The sequence below is a fragment of the Pelophylax lessonae genome (assembly GCF_965119305.1).
Source record: "Pelophylax lessonae genome assembly, chromosome: 1".
NCBI lineage: Eukaryota > Metazoa > Chordata > Amphibia > Anura > Ranidae > Pelophylax > Pelophylax lessonae.
In genome coordinates, this window is record NC_138768.1 from 265,495,683 (window position 1) to 265,517,015 (window position 21,333).

General features: G+C 47.3%; 1 protein-coding gene across 2 annotated transcripts in view; it reads left to right on the top strand.

Moving 5' to 3' along the window:
- The window catches only part of TOP3B (DNA topoisomerase III beta), a 187,905-nt gene that overhangs the window by 54,310 nt on the left and 112,262 nt on the right, over positions 1-21,333 (top strand). For both annotated transcript variants that reach the window (XM_082247853.1, XM_082247854.1), the window contains one exon: positions 13,132-13,328. In XM_082247853.1, the coding sequence (XP_082103979.1) occupies positions 13,132-13,328 (197 nt within the window). The remainder of the gene's footprint in view (positions 1-13,131; positions 13,329-21,333) is intronic.

Sequence of the window (21,333 nt, forward strand, 5' to 3'; positions counted from 1 at the left end):
CGTTGGACGGACAGGCTTCAGGGCCGTCCGGTTCGGGTGCAGACGCACAATGCCACAGCGGTGGCCTACATCAACCACCAAGGGGGCACCAGGAGTGCCCGGGTGGCTCGGGAAGTAGCCGACATTCTGTCTTGGGCCGAGACGCACGTCCCGGCGATAACGGCAGTTCACATTCCGGGGGTGGAGAACTGGCAGGTGGATTACTTGAGTCTCCAGACCCTGGACCAGGGAGAATGGTCCCTTCACCTGGATGTCTTTCAGATGCTGTGCGCGAAGTGGGGGTCCCCAGATGTGGACCTGTTCGCGTCTCGTCTAAACAACAAGGTGGAAAGGTTCGTAGCAAGGACGCGCGATCCTCGGGCAGACGCCTCAGACGCGGTAGTGACGCCCTGGCGTCAGTATCGTCTGATGTATGCCTTTCCCCCGATTCAACTGTTGTCCAGGTTCCTTCGCAGGTTAGCCTCGGAACCGCACACGGTGATTCTGGTGGCGCCGGACTGGCCTCGCCGGTCTTGGTACGCAGACCTTGTAAATCTGTCGGTCGACGCTCCGTGGCATCTGCCTCTTCGAGAGGACCTCCTGTCTCAAGGACCAATATTCCATCCTGCTTTACAGTCGCTGGCTTTAACGGCCTGGCTGTTGAAAGTCAGGTCCTGAAGGATAGGGGTCTCTCCCCTGAGGTCATTCCCACTTTGATTAAGGCCAGGAAGGCCTCTTCGGGGAAGATTTACTACCGTACTTGGAAGGCGTATTTTGCCTGGTGTGAGTCCAGGGGGTATTCCCCTCGCTCATACTCGGTATCGAGAGTGTTGGCTTTCCTTCAAACGGGCGTGGACCAGCGTTTGGCGTTGGCCACGATTAAGGGTCAGATTTCTGCGCTGGCCGTTCTCTTTCAACGCCCTGTGGCGTCTAATTCCTTGGTTAGCACCTTTGTTCAAGGGGTGCGACACTTGGCCCCTCCTCGGAGGGATCCTTTACCTCCATGGGATTTGAACCTTGTTCTGTCCGTGTTACAGCATGCTCCCTTTGAAAAGATCAGGGAGATCTTGTTGTCTTTGTTGTCCAAGAAGGTTGCCTTTTTGGTGGCGATCACTTCGGCTCGCAGGGTATCGGAGCTGGCGGCCTTGTCCTGCAGCTCTCCCTACTTGGTGATTCACTTGGATAAGGTGGTCTTACGACCTAACCCTTCTTTCTCTATCGCTCATTGACAGACGTAGTCTTCTTGATTCTCAAGAGCTGGGTTATGTTGTCTCCGCAGGAGTAGGACTAGGCAGAAAGACAAAACCTTCTGGCTCCACCTTAGGGGCAGTCCCTGAGGGTATATCCTCCCTCTCTCTGCTACAGGGAATCAGTTTTTTTCTGTCTAGTCAGGAGTAAGGACCTAAGTTCCTTGCTGGGATCTTTTGGTCCTGGCAAGACTTTTTTCTTTAGAAAAAGACATTTTTTAGGTAGTTTTTCTCCAGTGTTTTTCCTGTGAGATCTTCAAGCAAAAATGCCAGACTGGGCGACACTTGTGGTCACCCCAGCCGGCCTACGAGCGCGCGCAGACCATGGCATTGCGCTTGGTCGGCCGCGACACATTCAAGTAAGTATGCGGGGCCGGGCGACGGGCTGGATGTTGAGATCCAGTGGTCACCCCGGTTTCTGCCTACGAGCGCGTGCAGACCAGAGCTCCGCGCTGGGTCGGCCGCGACGGAGTCCCAGTGGAGGGACTGACCTTGCGAGTTAAAAGTCTCGATTGGACGCCAGGAACCAGAGAGTCGAGGCGTCCGGAGTGGTCCACAAACCCCCACCCCGGTGGAGAGGGTATTGTGAAGAGAGGGTGCCTGTCGGTTCGGTATGGTGAGTAAACGTTCCCTTTTTTTCTTTCCTCGTTATGAGGCAGTATGAATTATGGGCCCCTCCATATATGGTCAGTATATATCTGATACTTATAAGTCCCCCTTGTAATACAGCATGTGTTTGTGGGAAGTGGACTTGGTTTGAGAGCTAACACTCTACCCAGCAGACTGTAACATTACAGCAGACATAGGAGGTATAATCCTACCTTATTTGTAGTGTATCTCCTGTAGATCCATATATCGCCTCTTAGCAGAGATGCAGGTGGATGTGCTGGGAAAACGATTTCGGCGGTCCGCCGCCATTTTGCCGTAGACCAAGTGCATGTATGTCCTCAGGTCACGCCGGCCGCCATGTTTTTGGAGTCTTATGTCTCTTCTATGGGGGCGGCCATGTTTCGTGAGCCCAGCTACCTCGTGGAGAGCTGGGAACGCCGGAAGGCGTACACAGGGGGCGGAGCCACGTCCTTCTACCCGGGAAAAAGCAACAGCTCCTTCCAGTCTGTAAAAGACAGACGCTGACTGCAGTTGGTTGGAAACTTCACTGCATCGGTTGGTGAGCCTTGGGGGTCCCTCTCTCTCTCTGTGGGATCGAGAAGCAGGTACTCTGAGGGGCGCTATTGCGCTAGGGGGAGACACACAAAAAAAAAAAAAGAAAAGAAAAAGTTTTTTTGTTTTTGCTGGCAAAGGTGTCCTGAATTAACATGGACCCTGCCACTCATGTATCTCCTCCGGATCCCCTCGAGGGGTCTGCAGGATCCTCCAGCACCCCACTGACAATTGAATCATTGTCAGCTATTATGGAAACTTTTGTGTCCCGGGTGGAAGTGGCTTGTCAGGGACAGGGCGCAAGAAAGCGACCCCTGCCTAACCCCTTATTATCTGAAACCTCGGATTCAGACTCTGAGCCTATTTCTGCAGTTGCAGGTACTTCATCTGGGATTGGTGTCTCGGGTCCTGTCTCTTCAGACAGCGAGGAGGATGTTTCGGCATCAGCCATAGCCCGAGAGGAAGCGTTGGTAAACGCACTCATTGTATCTGTTCAAGAAACCTTAAGGTTACAGGGTATTCCATCGGAAATAGCTGAAACTGAAATCCCTTTTGGGACTAAAAAACGCATCAAAGTGGCGAAGGTTTTTCCATTGCCCAAATGTTTTGGCAATCCAATCGAAGAAGAATGGCGTCTGCCAAAACGCACTTTTACTATTTCTAAACGCATTAACAGGCGTTATCCGTTTGAGGAAACCCTCATTAAGAAATGGACAGAACCACCTGTGGTGGATTCACCAATTGCTAGATTGAATAAAGCCACGGTTATTCCTCTAGAAGACGCTCCGTCTTTTAAAGATCCAGTGGATCGCAAGATAGAAGCTATGTCTCGCACCATGTTTTCCTTGATTGGATCAGCTTTCAGACCTATAATAGCTATTGGTCTGGTTTTGCAGGCTGTAACTGAATGGACCAAGTGGTTACGCCAGGACTTAGAAGAGGTCCCTCAGGCGGTATCAGATTTGTTGGAACAAATGATACAGGGGTTACAGTTTGTGTGTGATGTGGCGTTAGACGCCACTCCATTATTGGCGCGAGCATCAGTCTCAGCAGTGGTTCTCAGGTGTACACTGTGGCTAAAAGGTTGGTTAGCCGACCAAGGTTCCAAAAAAGCATTGGCTAATATCCCCTTTTTAGGAGAGCGTCTATTTGGAGCCAACTTAGATGAGATCATTAAGGATCTCACGGGTGGAAAGAGCACCTTTTTACCGCAAAATTTTAAAGGTAAAGGAACTCGTCAAAGACGAGGGCCTTCTTTTTCTGCTCACAAGAGGTTTTTTCGTCCCGCGGGTGAAAAAATTAAGTCCTCCAAAGCTCCTGCAGGAGGCGTCAGGGGTCGTTGGTCGGGCAAGCAAAAGCCCGCCCCCTCCAGACCTGAAGATAAACCGTCCAAAGCCTGAAGGTGCGCCCCCACCCATAACTGGGGTGGGGGGACGTCTTCGCCGGTTCCCGGATCCATGGCTTTCCAGAATCCCGGACAAATGGGTTTGCGAAGTCATAAGGTCAGGGTACAAGATCGAGTTTCGATCTCTCCCACCGGCGCGATTCTTCCCTTCCAATATCCGACTATCCCCGGATCGTTTAGAAGATCTGCGGAGAGCAGTCACAGATTTACTACAACAAGGAGTGGTAGTCCACGTTCCTTGGACAGAACGGTTTCAAGGGTTTTATTCAAACCTATTTACAATACCCAGGAAAGAGGGCAAAGTGCGTCCAATTCTGGACTTAAGGGCACTCAATTCTTTTGTCAACATAAGAAGATTCAGAATGGAGTCCATTCGCACAGTAGCAGCCTTCCTGCATCCAGGGGATGTCCTAGCGTCCATAGACATCAAGGACGCATATCTTCACATTCCCATTTTCGCAGGACATCAGCGGTTTCTACGCTTTTCCGTAGAAGAGAACCACTATCAGTTTGTGGCGTTACCTTTCGGTCTCGCCACGGCTCCGTGGGTCTTCACAAAGGTGTTGGCCCCAATGTTGGCACTTCTGCGCCAAAGAGGCATATCGATCCTTGGTTACCTAGACGATCTTCTGCTTCATGCAGAGTCTCCTCAGACCTTGCTACAAAACATAGAAATTACTATGATTTCTTTACAGGAATTCGGGTGGCTGGTGAACCAGCAAAAGTCATTTCTGGTTCCCACCCAGAGGCTCGAATATCTGGGTCTAATTCTAGACACAGTCAGGACAAGAGTTTTTCTTCCGGTAGGGAAACTCCGAAAGATTCAATCAGCAGTCCAGTTGTTACTGTCCAACAGCTGGTCTTCCCTTCGGACTTGCATGAGGGTTCTGGGGTTGATGGTGGCTTTGTTCGAAGCAGTCCCATTTGCCCAGTCCCATACCCGAATTCTTCAGCAAGAGATTCTTCTCAGATGGAATCGGAATCCGGAATCCCTGGACAATCAGATCCGATTGAGCAAACAGACCAGAGAGTCTCTGGTCTGGTGGCTTCGGTCTCCGATGCTCAGCCAGGGAAAGTCATTTCTCCCAATATATTGGACGATAGTGACCACGGATGCCAGTCTATCCGGATGGGGAGGAATTCTCGGTCAGTTATCTGTCCAGGGACTTTGGTCCCCGGAAGAATCCAGGTTACCGATAAATGTATTGGAACTGAGAGCGATCAGACTTTGTCTGATTCACTGGACCAAGCAGCTCCAGGGCAGCCCGGTTCGGATCCAGTCGGACAATGCCACGGCCGTGGCTTATGTCAATCACCAGGGGGGCACCAAGAGTGTCCGAGCGGCCAAAGAAGTGGCTTGCATTCTTCGCTGGGCGGAACGATTTGTTCCAGCAATCTCTGCGGTGTTCATTCCGGGGGTGGAGAATTGGCAGGCAGATTATCTCAGCCGTCAGACTCTGGATCAGGGGGAATGGTCCCTCCATCCAGACGTTTTTCACCAGTTGTGCCAACGGTGGGGCACCCCGGATGTGGATCTGTTGGCATCACGATTCAACAGGAAAGTTCAGAGATTCGTGGCTCGCTCCCGCGATCCTCTAGCAGAAACCGCAGACGCACTGATCGCCCCGTGGGGGCAATACCAGCTAATGTATGCCTTCCCTCCTCTCGCGTTACTGCCAAGACTTCTTCGCAGGATAGAGGAGGAAGGAATTCCAGTAATTCTGGTAGCTCCGGACTGGCCTCGTCGAGCTTGGTACGCCGACGTGGTCAGACTGGTGGCGGACGTCCCGTGGAGACTTCCTCTCAGGGAGGACCTACTGTCTCAGGGACCGATCTTCCATCCTGCTTTACGATCGCTGGCTTTAACGGCCTGCCTATTGAGACCCAGGTGCTGAAGGACAAGGGATTGTCAGCTTCAGTTATTCCTACTCTAGTTGAAGCAAGGAAAGCGACTTCCAGAAAGATTTATCATCGCACATGGAAGTCCTACATTGCATGGTGTGAACCTTTGGGGTTCTGTCCTCGGTCTTATTCGATTAGTCGAATATTAGCTTTTCTGCAACAAGGGGTTGAGCAGAAACTGGTCTTGAGTACTATCAAGGGTCAGGTCTCAGCATTAGCTATCTTCTTTCAGAAGCCTTTGGCTACTCATTCCTTGGTGCGGAATTTCATCCAGGGGGTGCGACATCTGGCTCCACCAGTGCACGCGCCGTTACCCCCCTGGGATCTTAATTTAGTGTTGTCGGTTCTTCAGAAACCTCCCTTTGAAGATATTAGGGAGATTCCTCTACCTACGTTGTCCCAGAAGGTGGCCTTCTTGGTGGCTATTACTTCTGCACGCAGGGTGTCAGAACTGGCCGCATTATCTTGTCGTTCACCATATCTGGTGGTTCATAGAGATAAGGTGGTTCTTCGTCCGAATCCATCCTTCCTACCAAAAGTGGTTTCAGAATTTCATCTGAATGAAGAAATTGTGTTACCTTCCCTGTGTCCTAAGCCCAGTCATCCTCGGGAGTTTGCTTTACACTCCTTGGATGTGGTCCGGGCGATCAGGGTATACTTGAAAACGACAGACTCGTTTCGCAAGACGGATTCACTTTTTGTGATCCCAGATGGACCCAAAAAGGGGTTGCCTGCATCTGCCGCGACCATTTCCAGATGGATCAGACAGACAGTAGTACAGGCTTATTCTATTAAGGGTCGGGAGCCCCCGTTCCCTGTTAAGGCGCACTCCACTCGGGCACTTAGTGCGTCATGGGCCTTTCGCCATCAGGCGTCAGTGGTCCAGGTGTGCAAGGCGGCTACCTGGTCGTCGGTGCATACCTTTACAAAACATTATAAAGTTGATGTAATGGCATCGTCTGATGCCTCGTTTGGCCGCAAGGTTTTGCAGGCCGCCATTTGAGGAGACCAGTGGTCTACCTCGAGGGTTTTTTCCGTTGGAATTTTTATTTGAGTCTCATTCTTTGTTTATAATGAGCCTTTAAAACTTCTAGTTTGGCACCGGTTGGGCCTTCTAGATTGGATTTGATTTTGTCAATCCCACCCCTCATTTGTGGCACTGCTTCTGGATGTCCCAGCTCTTGAGAATCAAGAAGACTACGTCTGTCAATGAGCGATAGAGAAAAATGGATTTTTGTAAGATCTTACCGTAAAATCCTTTTCTCTTAAACTCATTGACAGACGTAGTACCCGCCCCTCTATCATTGAGTTGGGTTGGGTTAAATTCTCTGTTACTGCTTTAGAACAGAACTGATTCCCTGTAGCAGAGAGAGGGAGGATATACCCTCAGGGACTGCCCTTAAGGTGGAGCCAGAACGTTTTGTCTTTCTGCCTAGTCCTACTCCTGCGGAGACAACATAACCCAGCTCTTGAGAATCAAGAAGACTACGTCTGTCAATGAGCTTAAGAGTGAAGGATTTTACGGTAAGATCTTACAAAAATCCATTTTTTCTTCCGAAAAGGATCTCGGAATTTCACCTCAATGAGGACATTGTCTTGTCTTCGCTTTGTGCGAACCCTAAGCATCCAAAGGAGGTGGCTTTGCATTCCTTGGATGTTGTTTGGGCGATCAGGGTTTACTTGTCATCGACAAAATCTTTTCGCAAGTCGGATTCTCTATTTGTCCTTCCAGAGGGTCCTCGGAAGGGCATGGCAGCGTCGGCTACGACCATCGCCAAATGGATCAGACAGACCATTGTGCAAGCCTATGCTTTGAAGGGGAAGGTTCCTCCTTTCCCTGTGAAGGCGCACTCTACCAGGTCTCTGAGTACTTCTTGGGCCTATCGTCATCAGGCTTCTGTGGCCCAGGTGTGTAAGGCGGCGACTTGGTCGTCCGTTCACACCTTCTCCAAATTCTACAAGGTGGATGTTCAGGCATCAGCGGATGCTTCCTTTGGCCGCAAAGTTCTTAGTGCGGCGGTGCCTTAGGGTCCCTTGTTTTGGGTCCTTGGCTGTTGGGATGTCTTTATCCCTAGGTTACTTGTTTTCCTGGGTTGTTGCTCCTGTTGAGCACGTTTTTCCTGTTGCCCAGTTGGTTCTCTTACTTTGGTAAGGTTCCTTTCTCTGATGTGGGTTCTGCGTTGCTTTAGGCGCGGCTGCTTTTTTCCCACCCCTCATGTCTACACTGCTATGGGACGTCCCCATTAGTGACGAATATGAAGAGGCGGCGACTGTCGGAGGACGTAAGAGAAAACGGAATTTTTGTAAAATCTTACCTGTAAAATTCCTTTCTCTGAGTCCTCCGACAGTCGCCGCCCCCGCCCCTCTTTTGGGGTTTGTTTATGTACTCTACTGCTTTGCTACTGAAACTGAGTTGGAAATGCAGGAAGCAGGGAGGTATGGACTGAGGGGACCACCCCCTGGGGGTGGGATATGCTAAAAGCTTTGATATTTATATATTCTGTTGCCTAGCTACTCCTACGGAGCAAAGGTCAATAACCCCATTAGTGACGAATATGAAGAGGCGGCGACTGTCGGAGGACTCAGAGAAAGGAATTATACAGGTAAGATTTTACAAAAATTCAGTTTTTTTCCCAAAAATATTGCGTTTCCAAGATCGCTATGCAAGTACAGTGTGACATAAAATATTGCAACTACCGCCATTTTATTCTCTGTGGTCTCTGAAAAAAATATATAAAATGTTTGGGGGTTCTAAGTAATTTTCTTCTTTTTTTGTAAGCAACAAATGTCAGAAATAGGCCTAGTCTTTAAGTAGTTAAAGTGACCCTATGTTTAATATCTAATATATGGTTTTCTAAAATAGATTCAGTATCACAGTTGAATGTGATTTAAATATACCCAAAAAATAAATATATATATATATATATATATATATATATATATATATATATATATATATATATATATATATATATATATAAAATCCTTTAACATAAATTCCTGATTAGCGGCAGCCCAGGCACACTATGTTATTCTAGCCTCACTGGAGCCCATTAGGATTTTTTTTTTTTTTATAGGCACCCTCTGCCCACTCCTGCTTTTGATTACTGAATTGCTGTGCAGATCAAATGCGATGTCTGTGCAAATGCAAATTCAGCCATACAGTTGTTTTGCTGAACTTGTATTGGATTCACACAAAAAAGGTACAGGAACCTTTTTTTTTCCCTGTTCACACCCATGTGATCCGACTCCTGTCCGAATTCACAGTTCGCACTGCAATCTGCGAACCACAATGGGGGTGTCCTTAACTTTTGTATTGACACCCGCAGCGGTCCGCAAAGGGCAGTGTGAACTGCCTGCTGGGGAGATGCGATGCAGGAATCCTCATTAGAATCGCGCTGGTTCTTGCATCTCATATTTGTGAACCCAGGCTGATGGTGTCATCAGGGGGCCATTCTAGGAACAGAAAGAGATGTTTCACAAAGACACAGCTAAAGGGTATTTAAACTCTAACGAGTATAAACAAAAAGTCCTGGCGCTGTGGTTGCGGTGGTCAGACGGCGGGGCTGGGATAATGGGGTCGGACAATGTCCCAAGGGGGTCCACCTTAAATATCACGTCCAAGTCCGGGCTGCTGCCTACCCTAACCCAGATCCCAACTGGGTGGAGAGAATAGCAACACAAAAAAAAAAAAAACGGGTATGATGGCGCTCCCGGACAAAATGACATAAAAAGAAAAAAAGAACTTGGATGCTGCTCGGGATCTGGATGATAAGCTTGTTTATTAAAATCAATAAAATAAGCTCCTGGTCAGGGGAAAACCAATGGTGTGCCAAGGATGTAGTACTAAGCATGTAGACATGGTACCAGAGGAGATAACTCAAAGAGCAAGGAGGACCCAGAGGTAGGAAAACAACGCCTTACCACCTGTAAGGTCTGGACGGTGTGTCACCTGTTGATGGACTGACAGCCTCGATCGAATCGGGAACCTTCGCTGCGGGAGATGACGTCACCAGGTGCCTAGCGCCGACGTGCGCACCAGGGGCTGAACCAACGATGTAGCCGGAAGTGTGGAGGTAGCTCACCAACGGCCCGGCTCTTACACAACCAAAGGATCACCTGGTGGAGCTATTGGGGAATGCCACAATTGGAGGGAAATGACATGTTTCGGGCCAAGCCCTTCTTCAGATCTTCAGCCCCTGGTGCGCACGTCGGCGCTAGGCACCTGGTGACGTCATCTCCCGGCGCCGCGTCAGCAGGGACTGACTAGCAGCGGCCGCTGCCACCTCGGGCGCGCACCGCCACCGGAGCTGTAGGTCGGGGTTTGAGTATTCTACCCTCCCATCAACCTCTTCTCACCCCAGGCATCGCCCCATCCGGAGACTCACCCGCAGCGAAGGTTCCCGATTCGATCGAGGCTGTCAGTCCATCAACAGGTGACACACCGTCCAGACCTTACAGGTGGTAAGGCGTTGTTTTCCTGCCTCTGGGTCCTCCTTGCTCTTTGAGTTATCTCCTCTGGTACCATGTCTACATGCTTAGTACTACATCCTTGGCACACCATTGGTTTTCCCCTGACCAGGAGCTTATTTTATTGATTTTAATAAACAAGCTTATCATCCAGATCCCGAGCAGCATCCAAGTTCTTTTTTTCTTTTTATGTCATTTTGTCCGGGAGCGCCATCATACCCGGTTTTTTTTTTTTGTGTTGCTAAACTCTAACAATGGACTTTTATTTGCTCCCTCATGGTCTGTTTAATATAAAATTGAAAGTCATATTTGATTTAAAAATGCAAAAAAAGAACTGTTGATCTTGTCAGAAATGTGGCGCTGTCCTGTCTCCTATCCACCCTTTTGGTGTTATCTCAAAGAGCCCTCCTAGATTTCATCTTGGACTACACAATAATTAGCCCTTAACCTTTTTGCTGGCAGCAATGTAAGGCTTACAGTGGCACAGAACTGCTTCTAGCTGGCCATGTCAGTAAGCTTTGTGTCGCCTGCATCCCCCTTCTGTTATAAGGCCATGGCCACTTAAGTGACAAAAGTACCATGCGATCCGGTTCCAGTGCATTTCCAGAGGTATTGCATGCACTAATTTGGTGCGATGCAGTGCAATTTTAGCTCATTCAGAATTAATGGGCTCATATCGCACCACACAGAATTGCATGTCAATTGCACAGGAATGCGATTCATAGTGTGAACCTAGCCTAAAGGGAAAAACATACAATTACTGAATAATCTGTTTTCACATTGCCATTACTAATCATTTCTAAAGGTGCCTTTTTTGTAAATTTTATTAAAAGGCTTTAAAGTTCCTCTTTAAGCAGGAGATAGGAAAGCCTGTCACATTTCTGTATTAAAAATCCTTTTTTTATTGGTCTTATGTAAGATTCTAATTTTCTGAGATACTGAATTTTGGGTTTTTACTAGCTGTAAGCCATTATCCTCAAAATTAAAATGAAAAAATGTTTGAAATATATCACTGTGTGTAATGAATCTTTCGCTTTTTTAATTGAATTTCTGAAATAAATTAACTTTTTGATGATATTCAAATTTTTTGAGACGCACCTGTATAACTGCAATATTATAACAATTGTCTTTAACAAAGCATGAACTCTGGTTCTTGCATTGAATAGAAGTGCCCACATGGGTAACACAGCAAGTGCATGTGTATCCAATAATCCAAGAGGAATTAGGCTGTTGAATCCCTTACAATTTAAAATTGCACAGACGAAGAGGCACATCAAGGCAGGCTTGTTTATTTTAGTCAGTGAGGCATTAATTTCTTTCTTTCTGTTGGTTTTTCCACAAAACGGGGTAAACGCTGAGGGATACATCTCTGGTGCCATTCACTGGGTGGAGCTTCAGGCGCAAAGCACACTACGTGTTTTCTTTCCCACTTTTCAGCATCAAGAAAGCATTTTGCTGCTGCTCCTGCTTGCAGAAGCCACATGGAGCTCCAATCCTTACTCTTTCCCTGCTGCACACCTATAGTTACTTTGTCTCCTCTGGCCCATTGACCCAAAACCTGCTACTGCTGGTTGGATGTGAGTGTGCCTGAGGCCTTACATCATACCTTGAGCTACATTGCCTGTCTGCTTTGTGGTTACAAAATGTCTGATTCTAAAAAAGAAGGGGACAGTCTCACTGTTCAGGTGTCCCCAGCTCACACTCCACCTATGCTTCTGGTGGTGCCTACTGATTTGGCCAACATCTGCAGCCTGGAATGTTTGCGTCCTCTGCTCCTAGAGTCTAGGAGTCCAGCATGATTTTTTTAACCAAATAGCACAGATGTTTGCTGACTGAAGTCACAAATGTGCTCCTGTGCATTCCCCTGCAGATTTATTATCTGAGGTGCCCTCTGAATAAACCTCCTCCTAACCAGCCACTTCTGCCATCATTATCAAAAAAAGGGAAACCATTTTGGCTCTTACCGATTTGGTATGCATCACCTTGAGTGCCCTCGGACATCATGGAGGTAGTAGGCCTCGTGTGCAAGATGGCAGCTGCCGGACTGGGAGAAGGGCCCAAGACGCCGGATATCTTGGCAGAGCGCCGCTTCCCTGGAGACAGCGGAGGAGCCCGCGGGGTGGTGCCCTGTCTTCTGGAACCCAGGGTTGAGGTAAAGGGGTGCTGAGATGGAGAGAAAGAGCTGGAAGGAAGGATGAAATCAGCGTAGGATCGGAGCTCGAGCACAGTGCGACCGCTCAGCTTCACATCCCGGCCACACCCCAGGCACATATCCAGAATATGAAATGCTGTGGTAACAAATACTTTAAATCCTACTGTTGGCAGCAGTATAACCCAACAGGAATTGACTTTCTGTGTTCCTCAATAGACTCCAAAAAAGGTATTTTACAGCGAGTACAAAAATCCTATTTGTATCACATATTGATCTGCCAGTCGATCTTTTATTTCTTCACTTTCTTTAACATGGTGACTGCACTGTTTTTTTCTTCAATGAATTAGTGCAGCAGTGTAGTCAGGATAGTTTTAGCTGGACGTGCAGTTTTAAACGGACTAACTCCAGTTAACCTTTAAGCAGTTGCAGTAACAGAATTTTTTTTTTTTATTTAAAAAAAAAAAAAAGTATAACAGATATGAAGAAAATCGGTTTATGCACCCCTGTCGGTGTTCAATGATCTGTCCATTCCCCTGTATCTGCCACTTTTGCTAGACCCCTTTATCTGTTAAAGGAGATGGAATATAAAGGATCTACTAGCAGAATCAAAAGGTAATAACACTGTGTTACAGGAGGACTCGGAAAAACAAGTGCTTGTTTATGCTAGTGACAGTCTGCATCATAAGCTGACATTTTTATATTGCTTATAGTTTCGCTTTAAATGAAATTATCTAAGAAATGCTAGAGAGCCTTTCTCAGTTTTGTTTTGATAAATCCTATACAATTTATGATTTATGTTGCTGGCGTTTTCTCAGGTCTTAGATGCTGTGCTGCCAGGGATGAATAGAGCACATGGTGGGGAGCGAACAATTTTCCGTGCCAAGTTTAGCTCTATCACAGATACAGATATCATGAATGCCATGAACAGACTAGGGGAGCCCAATAAGAATGAAGCTCTTTCTGTAGATGCCAGACAGGAGCTTGACCTACGAATCGGCTGTGCATTCACAAGGTAAACGTCATGACTTCTCTTTCTATTCCCATTGTACAGATGTGCTTTTATGTATTTGGTGCTTCTTAAGTTGACAAGTACTTTCTTTTCAAATCACATTTTACATATCTTTTTATTATGTTCACTTAACTGCCTAGAGGGGATTGGAGAATGTTCTGGAATAGATGTGAAGGGAAAATGGAAAACAAAAAGGACTTGTGGGGCACAGTAAACCTATCTATATATAAGAAATGTTGTCATCTCACAAAAGAACCATGAAAATATATACAATCCTGACACAAACTTCACACAGGGTTCTACAAGCTAAGAATCTGTATACTGTATATGCCTTTACTGTAAAATAGTACCTACAGTGGTAAATCAAATTACTTGTTTAAATACAGCTAGCTGCACCACAAGAATAGATATGGTACCGTTGTGTGAGAACCTCTGTGAATGCCGTACAAATGATCACAAAAGCCCATTTTGTTCCGTTGTCTTAAATCAAGCAAGCTTGATAGCAGGAATTGTATATTGTAATATGGATGACCTTAAAGCTGAAGTTTTAGATATAGACTATTTTGTACAACTACGTTGGTCAAGCTTAGACAATTTTACAGGGCTGTGGAGTCGGAGTCGGATTTGGAGTCGAGGAGTCGGAGGAAATTTTGGGTACCTGGAGTCGGAGTCAGCAAACAATGCACCGACTCCTACTCCTACTAAATTTAGATTGGAATTAAAAAAAAGCAAGTTTAAATGTCCCAATTCACAAAAAGTAATAATTAATGACTTAGTATAAGGAAACGTATAATTGAGGAGGCCAAATGTAAAAAGGAAGAACTACAGAAAGTACTGAAAGGACGTTTTGTCTTCCTTAAAATGGATGCATGCACACGTCACAGAGTCAATTTTGCTATTAATGTTAGATTTGTGGATGAAAATAACAAAACAATAACACGGACCCTCGAATTAAAGGACACTCAGGCACATCACACCAGTGATTACCTTCAGAAGTTAGTGGAGGGTGTTATAGAAGATTTTGAAATTACAAAGGAACAGATTTTATGTGTGCGGTGACAGATAACGCTTCTAACATGTTGAGCACAATTGAGAAGATGAACGCAGATGAAGAAGGTAACAAACCGATATTAGAGTTAGAGGAAGACAGCTCTGCAAGTATTGGAGAAAGTTTAGAAACTGAAGAGAATGCTGACATTTTTTTTAGACAACTTTTTTGAAGAAGCATTGAAGCTTGCTACTATTCATCATATGCGATGTGCTGTTCATACACTGCAACTTGCCATAAGAGATGGATTAAAAGATCGCCATGCAGCTACACTAATTGGCAAATTACGGCAAGCAACTGTTGCAGCCAGGGCCCCCGAAAACAGATGAAATTTTGAAAAGACGTGCAGGAAAAGGAGCCATTTTGGATCAAGCAACTCGCTGGGGAAGCATTCATTTAATGGTGAAGCGTTTGCTTGAACTTAAAGACTTCATAGAAGAAATGGACAATGAAAATCTTGCATTAACTGAAAGCCAGTGGACACAAACAAAAGAGCTGGAGAACCTTCTTTCTCACCCCTTCACTGTCACCAAGAGGTTGCAATGTGACGATCTAATCCCGGGTAAATTCCTCTTGGAATGGAAGAGCCTGTTATATCGCCTGAACAAAAATGGAGGGTTAATAGCTGAGGGCATTGCATCTTCAATGATGAAAAGAGAGAGTCTTTTGCTGGAAAATGAAATCTTGTTAGCGGCTATTTATGTTGACCCAATGAGCTGACTTTTGTTGAACAGTGAACAGACTGCTACTGGGAAAAAGGCCCTCTATGATGTAGCAGTTCGCATGAAGGGATTACGACCTGAAATACCTCCACAGAATGAAGTTCTTTTAAGCAATAGTTGTAACTCAGGATCATCTTCTTCGAAGAATTAGACTTTGATTCCTTCTTAGACAAAAAAGGAAGGTGCTAAAGGAAAGCGACGTCGCATAAGCGTTACAGAACCAGTAAATGTCCAAATAAAAAAATTCCAACAGGAGTTTTATAAAGCACTAAAAGAAGTTGAAAAGTATGATCGCTCATCAAAACTTACTGATGAAGAAGCCATCCTTGTTTATCCAGAGATCATTAGTGATGTGGCCAGAATAGTTACTGCAATGCCACCCACCCAAGTCAGTGTCGAAAAATTAATACATATTAATACAGAGGAGTCGGAGTCGGGGAGTCGGAAGTACAAAAAACTGAGGAGTCGGAACATTTATCTACCGACTCCACAGCCCTGCAATTTTAAGTATGCATGTGCCATAACTGATCGATGCCCCCGGAAGATGGAAATCACTGTAGTAAGCACTGCTATTACAGTGATTCTTGCTAACTTCCGGGATCCATGCTGAGCTGCTTAGTGAACACAGGAGGTCCCTTGCTTGGCATGTCTGCCTTTCAGAGAACACCCTGTATTTTCGCAATAAATGCAAAGCATTCTCTAAATGGGATGAGATGGGGATCATTACATCACCAGCCCTGCCTCTCCACCTTGTCCAGTTGCAGAACGCTTTGCATTTGTTGAAACCTTTTTCATTCACCAAGCAGCAGGGCAGCTGCTTGGCATAGGACATGGAAGCTGGAGGCAATCACTGTAGTAGTGGTGCCTTTATAAGTGGTTTCCAGCTTCCACAGGCATTGGTCAGGTATGGAATTTGCATACATACATTAGTCTTAGCTGGAGCAATGTAGTAAAAAAAAAAGTCCATACCTCTGCCTTTAATATGACAGCCCAATGTGATTTTAGGTAAAGATAGTGATGTTAAGGAGCCATAATGAGCGTTTTAGTTGAGATGCACCGAAATTTTGGCGGCCGAAACATATCAACGGAAAATTATATTTTTGCCATTTTGTCGATAAGAGAAAAAGGTGCTTATAATGGTGCCGAAAACGCACACGATTGTACCGTGATTTTACCTTGATTTTACTGTGCCTATAGTGTGTTTTTCATAGGTCATGTAAATCAAAAACCGCATCAAAAACTTAACACAGGTGCATTGTTGAGGCGTTATTGCTGCGTTTTCAATGCATTTTAACAGGGAGGTGCCTTTTTGGTGTGTTTTTTTTAACTGACCAAGAATGCAGCAAGCAGTATTTTTAGCATCACAACGGATGCACAATGGACAGACGCAGCTTCATATCTTCTTGACTATTGGGTTATGCTGCCCCCTACAGGAGTAGGACACTGGGCAGGAAAAAGCTTTACCATGCCTATGAGGCAGTCCCTGCAGGGAAAAAACCCACACACTCTGCTTTAGCCTAGTTTCTGCCTAGTTTAGGAGGAGAACCTAGTTCCCTGCTGGGACTTCGGTCTAAGCTGGTTATTTTTGGGAACCTGTTTTGTGATTTATTTTTTAGCTAGAGTTCCTGTGAAAACTACAAGCAACACCCGGCTGGGTTTCAGAATTGGATATCCTAGATCCTTAAGGTCTCCGAGCGTGAGCAGGTTATAGTCCAGCACTACGTCTTGCCACGCCACAGCCCCGATGGACGGGGACGAGCCCGCGAGTGGAACACCTCGCCAGGACGCAAAGGACCTGGGATGTTCTGAGTCGCAGCGTACCCCCTGGCTATCAGCACCCCCACCCCGGGTGGGATTTAGTCTGTTCGGAGCTGCGCCCACCTGATACCGTGGTATGGTGAGTAAGTGTCCCCCCAATTCTCTAGCGGTCTCGGCGTGGACATCCTCCCTGGAAAAGTCGGACCCTCGGGTATCCCTCGGTTTCCCTGGCCTCTCCGGAATACTAGGCCCCCCTCTGTTGTCCCCCCCCCCTTCCATAAGCAGGTTTTCATCTCTGGGGGATGGATGTATTGTGGCCGCTGCGGCGGTTCTGCGGGGGGGGTTGTCTATCCTGGTGAGGTCTCCTTCTGGGGACCCTCCGATGCCTCTTGTCTGATGGTCCTGGAGACCGCATGGCGCGCCGTGGGGACCGCCATTTTGCTGTAGGCCTTTTTGCTCTGCATCAATGTAAAACATTTTTTTTTTCCTCATTGGAATGCATGGGCAGCCATGTTTTGGTAGTTCCCTATAGGAATGCATGCGGCGGGCATTTTCTTGAAGTCCACGATTGCTGGAAAGCAAGGGAGAAGCTAGGGGCTCTATGCAGGTGCTTTGTTTCCTGTGTCAGATCGTTTCTATTCTCTGCGCAGAATGTTCCTGAAGCCTCCAGACCGGTTTGGTGGTAATGTTTTTGGGGTCCCTTACTTACACTGCTGCAGGCTGTGTTAGGGCTGGGGCTTGTGGTACCGCTGGTGTAGCAGTGCGGATCGCGTTTTTTGACTTTTCTTAAAGTGACACTGCCTTTTTTTATTTTTAATGCTAATGGAGTCCCAGGACAAAATCTCACTTACAGACCTGCTCAGTGCGCTTGCGGGACCCTCTGGGTCGCAGTCCCTGTCTGCTTTAATAGCACTTTTGGAAACTTTTGGAAAGCCTGGTGTCAAAAGTGGATTTCGTTTTAAAAAGCGCCCTTTGCCTTCACGTCCCTCTGTGGTATCCTCTGATTCTGAGTCAGATATGACTGCCATGGACGCACCCCACCCTGGTGGATCTGTGACTACGCATTCTGATGGCGAGGAGATGTCCTGGTCAGCTGCCGCACAGGAAAGCGCGCTGGTGAAAGCACTTATGTGTCGGTGCGGGAAACCTTAAAAATGGTGGATGAGTCTACAGCGTCAGAGACGCAAGTGTCTTTTGGCACCCGCGAATCCCAGAAGTCGGGCAAGGTGTTTCACTGTCTGGAACTTTTTGACAACATTGTCGATGATCAGTGGGGGCGCATCAAACAAATGTTAGTAGTGCACAAGCACTTTAAACGGCGCTACCCCTTCGTGGATGCGGTCTCCACTAGGCGTGGTTCCGGTGGAAGAGTTCCTGGCTTTTACAGACCTCGTGGATAGACGGATTGAGTCTTTGTCCCGCCATTTGCACGAGTTAGCGGGCTCAATACTAAAACCGGTATTTGTGATCGCCCTGTTGTCGCAGACTGTCACAGAATGGGTGAAGTTACTGAAAGTTGATTTGGAAACAGAGCAGCTCTTACTGGGCCTGATTGAGCGAACGGACCAAATGGTTCAAGCCCACCTGTATAAATGTGATGTGTCGATGGATGCGACTCCACTGGTAGCCAGAGTGTCTGCGGTGGGAATTGCGATTAGACGCATGGTGTGGTTAAAAAGCTGGTCTGCGGACCAGGCTTCCAAAAAGGCTCTTTCTGATCTTCCCTTTACGGGTAACAGGTTGTTTGGATCCTCCCTGGATGAGTTGATCAATGGCCTTATGGGTGGGAAGAGTACTCTTCTTCCCCAATCATGCAAGAGCAAGGCACCACGTACTAGAAGGGGGTCTTCTTTCACTGCTCATAGGCGGCCCTTTCGTACCTCTAGGTCACAGGAGAAAGGAGCTAAGCCATTCAGGTCTTCTGGGGGGGTTCCAAGAAGACATGCCAGGTAAGCCGAGAACAGGTCAGTCTGGATCTGCGGACAAATCCTCGTCTGCATGAAGGGACTCCCTCACCCGTTTCTGGGGTGGGGGGGACATTTTTGCTGCTTTTCTGAACCATGGACTTCCTTGATTCAGGACAAATGGGTCCATGAACTGATCTGATCGGGTTACAAGATCGAATTCCGGTCTCGACCATCGGGCAGGTTTTACCCATCCAATCTACCCATCCAATCTACACCTATCTCCTCCTGACCGGTTAAGGGATCTACGAGAGGCAGTTCAAGACCTGCAGTCACAAGGGGTGATTGTGCCGGTTCCCTCTCAGGAACGTTTTCAGGAGTTCTATTCAAACCTGTTTACTGTGCCCAGAAATGAAGGCAAAGTACGTCCAATTCTGGACCCCAAGGCTCTGAACCGCTTTGTGTGGGCACAGAAGTTTTGAATAAGATCCATTTGAACTGTGTTGGCTTCTCTACACCAAGGAGATTTTTTGGCCTCCATAGATATCAAGGACGCTTATCTACACCTCCCTATTTATGCTGGACACCAGCGTTTTCTTCGCTTCGCTGTAGGAGTGGAGCTTTATCAATTTGTGGCGTTACCCTCTGGCCTCGCCTCCGCCCCCAGGATCTTCACCAAGGTGTTGGCTCGGTGTTGGCATTACTGCGCCAACGGGGGATTTCGGTACTGTGGTACCTGGACGATCTCCTATCTCCTAAGTGACTTGACAATCAATGTACGGACTCTGCAAGAGTTTGGTTGGAACATCAATTTCAAAAATCTGCCCTGATACCATCCTTAAGACTGGATTATCTGGGCCTGACTCTGGATTCCACTTTGAGGGTGTTTCTTCCCCTGGACAAGCTGCAAAAGTTGCAGGGGGCTATTCGTTTGTTGTTAGCCAACAATCTGTCCTCTCTGAGGACTTGCATGGGGGCCTTGGGTCTGATGGTGTCTGTCCACCGTTCACAAAATTCTACAAGGTAGATGTGTTGGCATCCTCGAATGCCTCTTTTGGCCGCAAGGTTTTGCAGGCTGCTGTCTAAAAGAGAACTTTTTTCTCTTTGAGGGTGTACGTTTTTTCTGGTTGAGCTCCATGTTACCTGGTTGGCTAATTTTAGCCCTTGGGGAATTACATTTACTTCTTGCATTGTTTTTCCCACCCCTCATGCACATACTGCTTTGGGACGTCCCAATGGTCAAGAAGATATGGAGCTGCGTCTGTCAATGAACGATAGAGAAAACTGGATTTTTGACTTACCGTAAAATCCTTTTCTCTGAAGTTCATTGACAGATGCAGCACCCGCCCCTCTAATTATGAGTGGGATGTTTTTTTTTCTTCTCATAAACACTGCTTGCAACAAAACTGAGGGCTATAGCAGAGTGTGTGGGTGTATGCCTGCAGGGACTGGCCTATAGGCGTGGTAAAGCTTTTTCCTGCCTAGTATCCTCGTTTTTTCTTGTGCTGAAGGTGCCAGTAGTGACTGACAAATTCATAATTTTTCATGGTACTATTTAAAAAGTGGAATATAATACAAATATATTCCGGGCGGTCAGCTGTGGGGGGGGGGGCTGTACCTGGTGGGGGCCCCCCTTCCTGCCTGTCCCATTTTCTGAGGCCTAGGGATCCCTCCTGTGTCCTTGGGAGCCTTGTGGTGCCGTGCATGGCTTCCATTTTGCTGTAGTCTGTGTGCCTAATGCACGGCGGCCATCTTTGTGTAGTCAGGCAGCCATTTTGCTGTGGTTTCCATTGAAAATTGCGGCGGCCATGACAGTGGAGCCCTGTGGGCGGCCATTTTGGCGGTGGGAGCTCCTCCTCATCTCCTGGTGCTTACTCCTGGATCTTTTCACTTCCTGATTGCCGCAAGTGGAGTGCAGATTATCCTGGTTGCTGCAGGTGCCTGTTTCTGCTGGGTGGTGAGTCTGGTGGGGTCATCTCCCTCTCTGCTGAGGATCGATTAAGTGCTCTGTTACTGGCGACCCAGTGGTGCTGCCGGAGAATTGGGGGGTATCCCTCAGCAGTATATTTACACCTTTTCTAATGGTGTTGCCCCTATTGCCTCATGGAGTCTTTGGAGCACATTTCCCCACCTGATCCCCTCTGAGGCTGGGGGGCCCTCCGGGTCCCAACCATCCATTGATGCACCGACGGCGGTCCTGGAGTCCTTTGTGTCCCGGGTGGAGGTGGTTTTTGGGCGATGGGCTAGCAAAAAGCTCCCCCTGCCTTCCCCTTCCTCATCTGTCTCCTCAGATCCTGATTTGACCGTCGGGGACGTGGGTCACTCTGCTGGGTCTGCGACCACACGCCCTGATTTCTCAGATAGTGAGGATGATTCTTCCACTTCTGCAACCTTGTATGAAAAAGCGCTGGTGGATGCACTGATTGTATCTGTGCATGAAACCTTAAATATGGTGGACGCAGCTGAAGCTGCAACGGAGGTACAGGTTCCCTTTGGCACTCACCAGCCATCCAGGCTGGTGAGTGCCAAAGGGAACACAAGGTGTTTTCTTTCCCTTCCTAATTTGACAGAATTGT